A 15,631-nucleotide genomic window follows, 5' to 3' on the forward strand; every position below is an offset into this window, starting at 1 on the left:
AAGGAGGCAAAGGACCAGAAAATTATAGGACGCTGAAAAAAGAGATAGAGGAAGACATAAACAAACGGAAGAATATACCATGTTCATGGATTGGTAAAATCAACAACAATTAAAATGTCCATACTACCCAAAGCAATCTATATATTCAATGCACTCCCCATTAAAATACCAATGGCATACCTCAAAGACCTGGAACAAACTCTCCAAAAATTCATCTGGAATATAAAAAGACCCCAAATAGCTGCAGCAATCTTGAGAAAAAAAGGAACAACTTTGGAGGGATCACAATACCAGACATCAAGTTTTACTACAAAGCCACTGTTCTCAAAACTGCCTGGTACTGGCACAAGAACAGGCATAAAGACCAATGGAACAGAACAGAGAACCCAGAGATCGACCCAAGCCATTATGCTCAATTAATATTTGACAAAGGAGGCAAGAGCATACAGTGAAGTCAAGACAGTCTCTTCAATAAATGGTGTTGGGAAAATTGGACAGATAACATGCAAAAAAATGAAACTAGACCACCAAATTACACCATACACAAAAATAAACTCAAAATGGATAAAGGACTTAAATGTAAGATGGAAAAACCATAAAAATCCTAGAAGAAGCCATAGGCAGCAAAATAGCAGACATTTGTTGTAGCAATATCTTTACCGATACATCTCCCAGGACAATGGAAACTAAGGAGAACATAAACAAATGGGACAACATCAAAATAAAAAGCTTCTGCACAGCAAAAGAAACCATCAACAAAACAAGAGAGCCCACTACATGGGAGAACATATTTGCCAATGTTATCTCTGATAAGGGTTTAATCTCCAAAATTTATAGGGAACTCATACAACTTAACAAAAAGAAGATAAACAATCCAATCAAAAAACGGGCAAAAAAACCTAATTAGACACTTTTCCAAAGAAGACATACAGAAGGCCATGAGACATATGAAAACATGCTCAAAGTCACTTATCATCCGAGAGATGCAAATCAAAAAATGAGGTAACGTCTCACACCTGTCAGAATGGCTATCATCAACAAATCAACAAAAGACAAGTGCTGGCAAGGATTCGGAGAAAAAAAGAGCCCTCTTGCACTGCTGGTGGGAATGCAGACTGGTGCAGCCACTGTGGAAAACAGTATGACGCATCCTCAAAAAAGTAAAAATGGAACTTCCATTTGACCTAGTAATTCCACTTCTAGGAATATATCCCAAGAAATCAGAAACATCAGAAAGGATATATGCACCCCTATGTTCATAGCAGCACAATTTACAATAGCTAAGATTTGGAAACAGCCTAAGTGCCCATCAGCAGATGAGTAGATTAGAAAACTGTGGTACATCTACACAATGGAATACTATGCTGTAGCAAAAAAAGAAGGAATTCTTACCATTTGCTACAGAATGGCTGGACCTGGAGAGCATTATGCTAAGCAAAATAAGCCAGTCAGAGAAAGATAAATATCACATGATCTCACTCATCTGTGGAATATAATGAACAATATAAACTGATAAACAAAAATAGAACCAGAGTCATAGAAGCATCGAACAGACTGTTCAATTTATGAGAGAAGGCGGGGGTGAGGGGATAAGAGATCAACCAAAGGACTTGTATGCATGCGTATGAGCATAACCAATGGACACAGACAGGGATGGGGGGGGGGTGACGGCATATGCTGGGGGGCTGGGGGTGGCAGGGGGTGGTCAATGGGGGGAAAAGAAGACTTATGTAATCGTTTAAACAATAAAGAATTTAAATTTTAAAGACATGGAAGGTAATACAATTAACAAACTTGACTTAATTGACTTGAGAAAATTAAAGCAACCATTAGCAAAATTCACATAATTTTCAATAGTACATAGAACATTTATGAAAATAATCAATGTCAAGTTGGTCCGACGGTTGTGGGTTATTGTTAAGAAAATAAAAAATAAAAAAAAATAATCAATGTCAGAGCAAGAGGTTCAACAGAATTCAAAAACAAATAAACACTTGAGAATAAGTTTTCTGACCACAATAAACTTAAGCTAAAAATCAATAAAAACGGTAACTAGAAAACTTCCAACTCCTCAGAAATTAAACACCACCAAAAAATTGCTAATTAATTTATAAGTCAAACAAAAAAATCAAAACTTGTAGTATGAAGCTAAAGAGGGACTTAGAGGAAAATTTATAGACATAAATGCATATATTAGGGGGGAAAAAAGACTGAACACCAATATTTTTAATTTCCATCTCAAAAATACAGAAAAAATGAACATACAAAATCTAAGGAAAATAATAGAAATAAAATAATGAAGTGTAAAAATCAGTTTAAAAATACAACAGTCATGGAATGGAATGGACAGCATAGGGAATATAGTCAATAATATCAGATAGTCAATGTATCTTTGTACAATAATGAAAGGTTATTAGACTTGTCATGATCACTTTGTAAGGTATAGAGATGTTAATTCACCATTGACCACCTGAAAGTAATACAATATTGTATGTCAACTACACTTTAATTTTAAAAAATTATATGAATATATTATTTTAAGCATAAGCAATTATATCTTTTTCTTGATTGTTAATGAAAATATTCTATCAAATTAAATGAGACATGTATATGTGAAAAAAATAAAATACAATAAAGAAAATCGTTGGGGAAAAAGGAGACATATGTAAAACTTTAGACAATAAAAAAAAGAAAATCAACAAAGTTAAAAGTTGATATTTTTAAAAAATTAGTAAACCTTATCAAGACTGATCAAGGAACAAAGAAAAAATTACCATTATCAAGGAAAAGGACACATCATTACAAAACCAAGAGAAATTAAAAAGATATGACATTATTACATATATTTGACAATATATATAATATATACATAGATTTGACAATTTGGATGAATGGACAAATACCTAAAAAATAACTTAGCCAAAGCTGAGCCATGCACAAAATATACACTATAAACAAAACAAAATAAAACCAATGCTGAAAGAGCATCCACTCAGGTTTACTGGCATTTGCAGTTAAAGATAGATCATCATGGGAAACTGCACTGCCTTAGTAAGAAGGCACTGAGGCATTAGTTATAGGATTTAGACTTAGATGATTTGGGAATGGTTCAAATAAAGTGTATTTTGCTGGGGAATGAGTGCCATCAGAAAGAGCAAACAATCTATGAATGGTATCAATAATTTTCATCTAGAAGAGGAGAGAAATAGAGTAAGACTGTTATAATTGGTAACAAAGCAGAAGACACTCAAATTAGCTGGGAGAGAAAGATGTTTGGTTATTTTTGTGATGTGGGAAGTATTCTTGTTTTCGTGCTCAGGCTTGATTATGGTTGATTATGGGCATTGAGTGACATGTCTAATGTTAGAAATGCGAAATGCTTTACATTTAATAGAATACCATAGCCAAGCTATTAGAGCCAGGCCAGTTCCCAGCCCTCAGTTACGAGGTGCTGCTCTTTTTTTTCCTTCTCATTTATGCAATGTTCATATACAAGCAGAACCTATCTATGCTATTTAATCAGGACTGTGGTTATCCTTGTTGGGGAGAGTGGTAAGTAAGAGCTCTTCTGGAGTGCTGATAAAGCTCTGTATCTTAATCTGGGTGCTTAAATATATACTAGAGGCCCGATGCACAAAATTCGTGCAAGGAGCTCGGCCCTCATAGCCCTCCGCTGCCTGGGTCCTCGCAGTCCCCAGCTTCATCCGGAAGGTTGTCCGAATGGTCGTCCAGAGGTCATCTGGATGGTCATTCTGCTGTTTGGTCTAATTAGCATATTAACTCTTTATTATATAGGATACACATCCATTTATATTTCAACAAAATATTAAAATTGAAAAGTAACTGGTTTTCTCTAGTTAGTAGGACTAATAATGAGGAGGGGAAGGACAAAACACCATTGCCATTATGTACTATACGATTATGTAAGCATGTATTATTTGGACATAACATTTTAAAAATTCAAAGTAAATGGCTTATTGTCTAAAAAAAGACGCTTGTTTATAAGCCCCATATCCTACTCTAGAAAATATGAGATGTAGAACTATAAATCCAACACATTCTTAACTGTAGAAAGTCTTCATTTACATTGGAGTTAACCTATGCTGGAGTTAATTTTGGCCAATTTTTTCATCAGGACACAAAACCTTTACTGTAGTTTAGAGAACTATGAAGACAGAATGATTGGGTACAAGTATAAGATTTGGTCTCCTGTCCTCTTTCCAGAGGAAGTCTTAACTTACATGTCTATTATCTTGGTTTCTGAACCTGAATCAGGCTTGAGTATATTTTGTTTTGTTTGGTCAACTTGTATAATAGATGTGGACATTTGGGGTGATTGTATATAAGGATATATTCATGCCATGCTGAGACTAACTAAAATATATCAGTACAGCCCGGCTGGTATGGCTCATTGGTTGAGTGTGGACTCAGGAACCAAGAGGTCACTGGTTCAATTATCGGTCAGGTTACATGCACAGGTTGTGGGCTCGATACCCAGCAGGGGGTGTGCAGGAGGTAGCCGTTCGATGATGTTTTTCTTTCATTGTGTTTCTATCTCTCTATCCCTGTCCCTTCTTTCGCTCTCTAAAAAATCAATGAAAACATATTTAAATATATATCATATCAGTACAGAGATTCATGGGTCACACCAGTCAGCTAGCTTAGGGTTTCTCAACCTCAACACTATTGACGATTTGTGCTGGAAAATGATTTGTTGCGAGATGCTCTGAGCATTTTAAGATGTCCCTGGCATAGAACTCTTGTATTGTGACAATCAAAAATGTCTTCACATGTTGCCAAATGTAACCTGGAAGGCTGGTCTGGCTGTTTATAGCATTGGGCTTCCCAGATCCAATTGGTCTGACAAAGATATACCCACATGGAGAGCCACCCTCTAGAAACAGATATAACAATTAATCACAAACTTAATTCAAATACATATGCCCATATGAAGCAACCCTGACTAAGGTTACTAGTAAGCATGTGGACTAAAAAAAGCCAACAATGAAGTTCAGCTATCATTTGTACTATAACTCCTGGATCCATACTCAAATCCCACATGGAAATGAAATAAATGTAATGGACTGGATAATGAAAAATACTTTTGACATATATTGTTAGTAAAACTTGAACTATTTGCCAACTATACCAGCCTCTTTCTTAACAACTTCTACATGTCTAGCTGATCCAGTGGTCTTCAATTATTTACCAATTGCAAATTGCCATATCTACCTTCTGCAAGGGCTGAACAATTAGGCACACAGAAATCATAAAATAAAAAACAATGAGAAATTGAGGAGGAACTGCACGTTGCTCATTTGTATTATTAATATACTATAGGCCCGATGCACAAAATCCGTGCAGACCGGCTTCCTCCGGAAGGTCATCCAGAAGGACATCCGGAAGGTCGTTCGGCTGTCCAGTCTAATAGCATAAATTTGAAGAGGAAAAGCATTTTCTATTCCCATTATGGGTACCTGCTTTGACCTCAGTATGTAGAAAGGCAGTTCATATTGCTTAGATTAAGGACACTGGTATGTAAATGAAACTGGACACAGACTTTGTTTATGTGGTTCTGGGACAACCATCCACTGTGCCCAAAGGAAATGTATGATGACAAAATGGCAATTCATGAAGAGCTCAACACTATGGAAAAGGACAATGTGAAGTATACTCAAGGAGAATAACAGACTTCAAAGAATGTGATATGAATGCATCCAACCCTGAGAGAAAGGCAAAAAAAAGTAAGGTAGGGACCAAGATTAACTAACTCCCTTTTCATAGTTATAAAATAAACAAATTGATTCAAATAGTCCTGCACAACTATCTGGAACAGTGGTTCCTAATGTGACCCAATCATGATCTGGAATATGTCACTTTCACCAGACCCAGCTTTTCAGACCTTGTTAACACCCATTCTCAGACAATGACACAGATACTGCTAAAACCTGACACCAATCAGGGGGTTTACATTTAATGAGCCCTCGAGGGCCAGAACATAGACTAAAAAGAGTCATATCCAGATGGCACTAAAGGGTCATTTACACACACACACACACACTCACACACACACACACTCATCCTTAAATATAGCATAGCAAGAACTAGCTCAGCAAATCTGAGTTAACACAATAAAAAGAGACTGAGACCAGAGACTGAACTGTGGAAGTAACTCCAGGTTACAAAGGCAAAAGACCCACTACTAGAGTTCATTTCACAACATATCAAGACTGCCAGGCCAAACATACTGATTTGGGGCGGGGGGTGGGGGGGGGGGGAGGGGGGAGGGAGGGGGGCGGGGGGGGGAGAGTAATAGGTGATCAGCAAACAGTGCATGCTTTGCTATTTCATTGCTTTGCCCTATTTTCTCCAATTTTATATTTAACCCTTGTAGTGCTACCAATGTGTGTGGCATAAGTATGTGCATGTATATATGTATAAGTACATATCTGTGTATGTATGTGTATTCATTTTGCATGACATACTTTACATTACTTTCTAATCGACAAAGTCTGGGTTAGGTACCTATGCAGAAAAGAGGTAACACAACAGTAGTGAGAATGCTAGTCTTAGAAAGGCCTGCTTGGAAGGTAGGCCCATAACCAGAATCTGGGAATTTGGATTTTGCGAGGGTTCTCACTAATCCCAGATCACCTAAGAGTGACTCACTGTACTTAAGCTGTTTATGATAAAAACACATAAAAAAAAACACATAAAACATGTGGTTTATGATGAACACCTACTTTCCTTTAAAGAGTCTGGAATTTAGCTATGCACCAGGAAGACTATAGCCTTCAATAAAAATCAGCTTCCAATAAAAACTCCGGGCACTAAATCAAAAATCAGTTGTCATAACTCAGTGCAGGGGATTAGCACGTCCTGGGTGACTCCAATGGAAAAAGACTCTTAGAAGCTTACACCTGGTTTCTTAACTCCTGACTTCACCCTATGTGTCTTCTCTTTGCTGATTTTGCTTTGTATCCTTTCCCTGCAGTAAATGTTAGCTCTGAATGAAAATATGCTGGGTCCTGTGAGTCTTCCTAATAAAACACTGTACCCGGGAGTAGTCTGGTCTGGGAGATGCCCAACACAGTGACTCTTCAATAAAGGCACTTTAAGAATTTCTTTACTTGCTGTTACTATTAGACTCTAATGACATTACAATCAACCTCCACAGAAAGTTTCTATTTCCTCAGATTCAGTGGCAAGAAAAAAAGTCAGTCAGTTATAAAGTTAATTACTTTGAAAATTTAAAAAATCACTATCTGGAAACTGTCAAATATTTACCTTGAGCAACCAGATCCCGTCTCAATAATGGATAAAGAACAGGTTCTACACTGTCCATCTCTTGTATAATAAGAGTTTTCCCAAAACGTACTGCCAACTCAAGAGCTGTGATAAAGTTACTATCCTAAGAGAAAAAAAGAATACATATTAATTCCTTCATTTCCTTAATATTTATAAAAATTCTTACAGATAATAAATGACTATATTAACAGGAATATTATGAATATTTTAAAATGTAATATGCATGTTAACAATTCAAATTATTTATGATTGGTTTTCTAATTATAAGTACTTAGGAATGAACCATTTTAGTTGAATAAATTATCAAACAAATTTCATAAATAATTAAAATAGACATGAGAAAAATAAGGATTTTTACCTTAACAATAAAAAAGCTTTTTTCAGCCTTCCATCACAATTTCAAATTGATGCAGAAACAACTTTTCAAATTCTATGTGCAATAAGTTATTCATCCCGTACTTAATAAGAACTACTTTGGTTAAATTCTAGTAAACTTTTCTTTGTGTAGTATGCCTAATCATGGTGAAAAGAATTTTTAGACAAAATTCTATAACCATGCAAGAATTTTAAGGCCTCCTGGCTAGGAAAAGAGCAATTTCCAACATCACTCCAGACCTCCAACTGTGGTTAAAATAAATTAAATATTTGAAATAATTATTATTAAGATCTACTGCAAACCACAGTGACATTAAAGTATTATGTGTGTTACCTAATTTACAATTATTCTCAAAACACAAATAAGGTCAATATCCCCATTTTATAAGTGAAGTATGTTTTAAAAAGGCAATTTTTCAATCACCTAAAAAATATCTATGAAAATTAATCATACAACTAGCCCTTCCTCAAAATGAAAAAAAAAAAAAAAAGAAAACTTGGCCAAAAATAATTTTCTTCGCAAGATAAATATGACAGTGAGAAGTGATAACCTGAAAGAATATGATTAAATTTCACTGAACATGTGTCAAATCTTAGGACACATCAAAGATATTCTTGGTCAGTTATAAGAACAATAAATTATAAGAGACACTTAGAGAAACTACAAGTATATTAAAAGTCCAGGAAGTCTTTCTCCAAGCTCAATTAGTAACTCATTTGTATAAGATCTTATACTTGTGTCTTTAAACATAATTTAGTGCAAGTGCTTATTCCTTGTCTCTCTAGCCCAGGATTGGGGAACATCCAACCTGAGGGATGTATAAGGCCCAGGGAATTATTTGAACTGGCCCTGAGTTAAATGTTTGACCAAATATAGCAGGCTAATTTTTAAGTTGATAATTTTTTATGGCCCATGAATGATGTTATAAATAGCCAAATGGCCCTTGGCAGAAAAAAGGTTCCCCACCCCTGCCTCTAACCTATTAGACTGTCCTGTCCATGAGTGCAAGAAGTGTGACTAATTTACTCACCATTACATTTCCAGGACTTAGATCAGTGTCCTGCACTTAAAAGAAATCAAACAAATATTCTTATCCCTTTCTTACAAATTAAAAATCTGAAGCTAAGAGAGTAACATTTTTTTCCCAGGTCCCACACCAGGTAAGTTAATAGGACTCAGCTCTGATCTATGTTTTCTGATTATAGACACAGAGTGCTTTTCACCATAAAATGTCATTACTAGTTGGTATCTAAATTATGTTATACACACCTGCTGGTTAATAACTTCCAAATGTGAGTCTTTCAAGTGTGTTTTTAACCATTCTGTAGCTTGGGAAGAAGGGTCTATAAGAAATGGGCACACTCGACTCTAGTTCAAAAGAAAAATTAGAAGTTTTTATTAAATGGAAATAATTTCCTAAAAATTATGAATCAATTACTGAGTTAGTTTTTCTCTTAGTCTTTGGAGAATATAAATATACAACCATGAGGAAGAATTACAGGTACAGTTCTTAGCTGTACCAGAGGCCACATTAATAAATTTTAGAGTTACCAGTAATTAATAATAGATAATAAAATTAAAATCACAGTAAAGTAAATACAGTCTTATTTACTACAAAGTAACAATGTAAATTAACAACATAGTAAGCAAGAGCTCTAGACAACCAAGTTACTGCCTAACTTAATATATTCTTTGGTTGAATAAACAATAAAGGCCTTAAAAGAAAAGTATGAACTAATTACAAAAGTATTATTGAAATAATTATCAATATAATGGCTTATATTTAAAACATTCATTCTTATAAAGTGTTACATAGTTAATATTACAATAGAAGTGCCCTAGAAGAAAAAATTACACAAGTTATAATTTAAGATCTAATGCAGTGATTCTCAACCTTCCTAATGCCGCGACCCTTTAATACAGTTCCTCATGTTGTGGTGACCCCCAACCATAAAATTATTTTCGTTGCTACTTCATAACTGTAATGTTGCTACTGTTGTGAATCGTAATGTAAATATCTGATATGCAGGATGTATTTTTATTGTTACAAATTGAACATAATTAAAGCATAGTGATTAATCACAAAAAAATATGTAATTATATATGTGTTTTCCGATGGTCTTAAACGACCCCTGTGAAAGGGTCGTTCGACCCCCAAAGGGGTCGAGACCCAGAGGTTGAGAACCGCTGATCTAATGAATTAGGAACTAAATACATTACAGAATACACATCACTAATTAAACTCTGAAACAAAAGGAAAGTTAAAAACCAGTGAACATGCCCTATACATAAAGCCACTTAGCAGATGAAAAGAAGCCATATATATATATATGTGAAAAATTTAAATATATGTAAATTTAAGTCATCTAATAATTACTGTTACCTAGTCAATCAGAGTTAAATAATAATGACCGATTTAATTTTTCTTAAATTTTCATTTATCTGAAAACTGTAAGCAGTTGTGTGCAACAGGGAGAACACACATGAAATCAAAGTGAAACAAAGACTTAGAACTGAGCTATGGCTAATACTAAGAACAAGATGTTCTTTCAGTGACAGACCAGGAAGGAGGCGGGTAGTGGGGAACATATGCCCCAGGGATGAAGAGCATTTTACCAGCAACATTGTTTAAAACTGCCAGCATATGGTGATAATAAAGAGCTGACTGAGTTTATAACAGTTTTATTAGGGCTTTAAAGTTCTTTCCAGACAATGCACACATCCTTTTTATTTTTAATTTTATTGATGTCACAGAGGAAGGGAGAGGGAGAGATAGAAACATCAATGATGAGACAGAATCACTGGTTGGCTGCCTCCTCCTATTGGGGATTGAGCCCACAACCCGGGCATGTGCCCTGACAGGGAATGGAACTGAGACCTCCTAGTTCATAGGTCGATGCTCAACCACTGAGCCACACCAACTGGGCAATGCACCCCTTTTTGTTTGCCCCCAGAATGGCCTGCTCTCACTACAGTTCCCTCTGTGTCACTGCTTATGATCTTCACACAAACTCTATTTCTGGAAGTTTCACTTATTGCTCCATCATTTAAATCTGCTATTCTCAGCAAAATGAGATGGTTAGTAAAGATCCTATTAAGTATTACCAACATACCACACCTAGGTTTTAGATCTTATTTTATGTTAGCATTCAATAGCAAACATTTCTCAAGTCTACTAAGTTTTGACTAACCAGGAACATGATTATTTTAAATGTCTTAAAAAGGTCTTACCCATGACTTCAAACCAATGATCTGATGCAAAATAAGAAAAAAGAAGACAAAGTTTCAAAAAATTATGTTTTTAGAACAAAAAACATTTTTAAGAATTTCAAAGAGTATTTATAGGTTTGTATTCATTCATTTATACTTCTCTGGAGAGATTTAAATAAAATCTCTAGGGTATATTTTAGGTCTGTGTTGATTAAAAGTAGTTAAAATCTACATTTAACAAATTATAATAGATCCAAAAATATTGACTTTTATTCATTCATATATTCATTTACCTACCAGACGCTGCATAACCACCATGGTAAGACAATGTGAGTGATAAAGAAATTAATTAGATATCTTCTTACCCTTAATGACTTCACATCTAATAAAGCAGCCAAAAATAAAAATTCTATAATGGAAGAGTACACAATATTCTGTAAGATTCCAGGTGGAGTTAGGGGAAGCCACTGGGAAGCAATTCAAGTTAAACTAAGAAAAATAAATTGGACTTATTTGGCAAAGAGATGAAAAAGCATTTCAAGGATAGACAAGAGCATGAAGGAGAGAGGAATAAAAAGCCGGGGTACATTTGCGAAACTATCAGTAGTTTGGCACCATAAGAGTAAAAAGTGTAGGCAAAGATGCTGCATACAAAATGGCAGGAGTCATTTCAGTCTTTCTGATCATGAACTTTTCACGGCATGTTTAAGAATAATGAAATTTTTATACTTCAGGAGACTGAAAGTCACTCAAATATATTAATTTTGGAACTGTCATGATCAGGTTAACATTTTAGAAAGATCACTACAAAGCAGTAAAGGAAGTGATATTGGGGGCAAGGGACCAACTGGTATAATAATGTATTTAACCGGGTATAAAATGATGGAGGCCTTAAATGAAGCCATTGGTGGTGGATGTAGTTAGAACAGAATAAAATCATTATACATTTGAGAAATAGATTTCACAAGACTTGTTGGATAAGTAACTAAATGTAAAATTAAAGTGAGGAGGACTTGCAGATTTGCAGCTTCTATTACCGGGCCAAGATTGTGTTATTTCCACTGGTAGGAAATAAATGAGAAGCACTTTATAAGCAGTGGGGGAGGAAGAAAAAAAGTATTAGAGTGGATAGCTGCTATCTTTACCTACCTTTTATGCGCCACTCAATGTATTTTGGATGGGATTATCAATCTAGCACTGCACTCAAGGGGGGAGCAAGTGACCCAAGCTACCAATCAGAATCATTTTGGGGTGCTGACATAAATGAATTGGGGTGAGAGGGGAGGACAGAAAGGTGAAGACATCTTTAGTCTGGGAACATACACTCTGATAGTGGTAAGTCTATAGTCACCAAGAGCCATTCTTAACTCCGGGTAGAGAGAATCTGAGAATGAATCCATCTCTTAAGAGGAGAGAGAGCAATGTCCTGGTAAATCATTTGAATTCTAAAGCCACACCCAATCTTTTGAACCTCTCAGTTATTTCAAAGCATGTGTTACTTTTCTTTCTTTTTTTTTTTTTTTGTAAATGAACTGTACTTGGCCACTGAAAGATTCTTCACTAAACTAATAATATTAATAATAATGATTAATAAAGAGACAGAGCTTGAGCTCAAGGAAGGGAGCTCTAGATAATATCTAACCTTAGGAGCTAGAACTAGAGGTCAGGAGCTCAGAACAGAGGGCAAATGCAGGAGATGCATAATATCTATTTATATCTTTTAATTCTTCTCTCCCTGGGGAGGGGGAGGACAGGAATGGGCAGTGGATATTTTTGGTAGAGATTATTTTAAAATATCTAGGATACTCTATTTTATTTTTAATACCTATAAGCAAGATAAGAATGGCTCTACCATTTGACAGCTGTGTGACCTTGGACAAGCAACTTAACCCTTCTGTGCTTCCATGTCCATATCTACAAGATAGGGTTGGTTTGAAAATTCAAAAAAGTAAGTACTTAAGTGCTTTACCTATATAAATTGTAAAATAGTAATATAGACACAACACAGAAAGTACTATACAAATGTTGATGATGATTATTTATTTGAAAAAAAATTCCATATGTGATTTAACTTTATAATTTTGTATTCTTTAGACTAACAGTAAATTAGCTTGCATTTCCTTATCATACTTTGAATGGCAGGAAGGAAAAATAATCTCAGAAATTCTAAGTGGTTCAAAGAAAATTAATTAGAAACTGAACTGTATATATAGTAAAAATCAAATATTTAATATATCTCTAAACAAGAAAAATGATTAATACTGTAAGATTTAAATAAAAAATTATAATACTGTGACATTTAAATTAATCATCTTTCCATCTTCTTTTTGGAAGCTTATCACTCACACTTCTCTACTTTCTAACAGCCTTATACTCTCCATTATCCGATTCTAAAAAATTATAAAATTTATCACCCAAACCAACACACTTTGGGGAGTAAAAGGAAAACTATTAAGATTACATCAGGACAAACGGCATAAATCATGGCAACCCAGGACATAGAATCATCATGACCATGTTCTTCCCCTGCCCCGCGAGGACATGGGTCACATAAGCTTTCGGTTATTCTAATAAAACTAATTCTCATTACAAGGCCAATGATGGATAAGTATTTGACTATTTCATCTCCCAGACAATACATGCACTTCAATACTTAACACAAATATGAGAAATTCAAGCATCTTTGAAAGACATACAATGGGATAATTGTTGACAATGAGTGGCTAGAGCCTTAAATGTGGGAAAGCCTCCACTGAGAAGGAGAGTCTCAGAAAAGTGCAGGTATAGTTGGTGAGGAGATGTGACATCTGATTCAAAACTCATCTCATTCATTATGCCTGGCCATTCTTCTCAGGGAAGACTTCCCAGAAATACAGTTTGCGTGTATTTACAGATCTAATTTCACATACATCACATGGTGATGTTAATGAGATGTTATGGACACGTGCTATCTGATCACACCCTTAATTGTAGCAGCTTATTCTAAATCTAGTATACTTTACAACTGGGACAGAGTATTGACCATAATGGCAAATTCATTTCAACAAAATAATTAATTGCCATAATAAATTTTTCCAAATGGTTTTTTTGTCATATGAATGCATATAAGTATCTATAAGAAATTTGGAAATATTAAATGTAAAATAAATCTACATAAGCTTATTCTTGCAATTATTTTCAAAAACAATTTCTCCTGTACTTATTATAAAAGACAATTCAGAATACAAAAGTATTTTCATCAATAAAATTAAATTATTATCAATAAAAAATAAAAATTGTGATAAATATATCTTATCTAAAGGCTCATCTACCCCTGATTTTTTATAGAATGAAAAAAGGAGAATACTTAAAATGTGTTTTTCAAATCTGCAAATGATTGCTTTCTTAGATTACTAAAAAAGAAAGAAGAGCTGATTACAAAACCTTAGAGAAGGAATAACTAAAATAAAAATCACATAGTTTGCAATAATATAATGAATTTATTGACATACACAATTAGAGTTTCAAATCTGTAATTCTAGTGTGAAAAATAATAATGAAAGATGTTCCAAAATAAATTAAAGAACAAGCCAAATCAAAAGAAGACAAAACTGTTTAATCTTTGATCAGCAACTTCTCTCCTGGTAAGATGCCAATGTATATCAGCTGATTAATAGGATTAATCAAAATAAATTATCCAAGAATGAATAGAGCCCACAATAAAGATCTAATAATACTTAACCTATGCTACCTAAAGAGGAGCATTTAGTGTTTTCTTTGAGACTCTGGAGTTATGGAATAAGGAAATGGTCTGTGGGCAGAGAGAGGGGACCACAAAGTGGAAAGAGAAAACTGTAGTATGTAGTATAAACTATTAAGATAGAAAGAATAGGGAGGAAAACATCACATAATCAAGGGGTGGAAATCATCTTCCAAGTTCTATAACAAAAAGATAAACCAAGTTAATGGTAAAAATCAAAAGTCATTTAATGAAATGATCTGTTTGTATATATGATTTGGAATTCGTTTTCACATTCATTGCTAATCCTATATAATAAAAGGCTAATATGTAAATTGACTGAACAGAGGAATGACCACCAGGGGTGCTAGCGATGGTGGCGGGAGCCTCTCCTGACTCCGCAGCAGTGCTAAGGAGCAGCCAGCAGGCAGGTGGTAAGGAGAGAAGGGTCCCGGACTACAAGAAGGCGCAGATCTGGCTGAGGGAACCACCCCCCCACGCCAAGTGCATGAATTTTGTGCACCGGTCCTCTAGTAAGGTTATAATAGTTTCAAGTTTAAATGACTTTTGGGGAACACACACTATGAGACAATTTTCCAAAATATGCATATGATCATCTCTAACTTATAACCCCAAAATTTTTTTATATAAAATCATGTACACTAGGTGAAGGAACCATACAACCAAATGAATCAGGTATTCCAAAAGCATTTCTATTACTAACTGGGAGTTCAATGTAGAATATTTAGCCACCAAAATAGTGACACTTTATAAACTTTTAAGGTAAAAAATAAGTTATACTAAAAATTATAGAATCACCAAGCAAAATACTCCACTTCTGTGTAACTAGGAAAGCATTCAAAAGAAATACATCTGATAAGAAAATTAAAATTGATCTGTTACCTGTAGGATAACAATAGCATTTTCTATGGAAAGATCATCTGATGGTAGGCCTTCACTTTTCCAAATTAACTGCTCACTTTCAGTACAAAGAAATCTCCGCAGATCAAATTCTGAAA

At 34.7% G+C, this 15,631-nt stretch overlaps 1 protein-coding gene across 4 annotated transcripts in view; it reads right to left on the minus strand.

Annotated features, from left to right (window-relative positions):
- DYNC2H1 (dynein cytoplasmic 2 heavy chain 1) overlaps window positions 1-15,631 on the minus strand; it is a 297,101-nt gene that overhangs the window by 150,495 nt on the left and 130,975 nt on the right. For 3 of the 4 annotated variants that reach the window (XM_070426022.1, XM_070426023.1, XM_070426019.1), the window contains exons 63-66: window positions 15,516-15,625; window positions 10,916-10,936; window positions 8,954-9,052; window positions 7,288-7,411 (exon numbers count right to left, since the gene is read on the minus strand). In XM_070426022.1, coding sequence (XP_070282123.1) covers window positions 7,288-7,411; window positions 8,954-9,052; window positions 10,916-10,936; window positions 15,516-15,625 — 354 coding nt within the window. The remainder of the gene's footprint in view (window positions 1-7,287; window positions 7,412-8,953; window positions 9,053-10,915; window positions 10,937-15,515; window positions 15,626-15,631) is intronic. The other variant, XM_070426020.1, reaches the window with a different exon arrangement.

The sequence above is a fragment of the Myotis yumanensis genome, unplaced genomic scaffold, assembly GCF_028538775.1.
Source record: "Myotis yumanensis isolate MYYU_CA2020_CCGP unplaced genomic scaffold, mMyoYum1.0.hap1 SCAF_10, whole genome shotgun sequence".
Classification (NCBI taxonomy): domain Eukaryota; kingdom Metazoa; phylum Chordata; class Mammalia; order Chiroptera; family Vespertilionidae; genus Myotis; species Myotis yumanensis.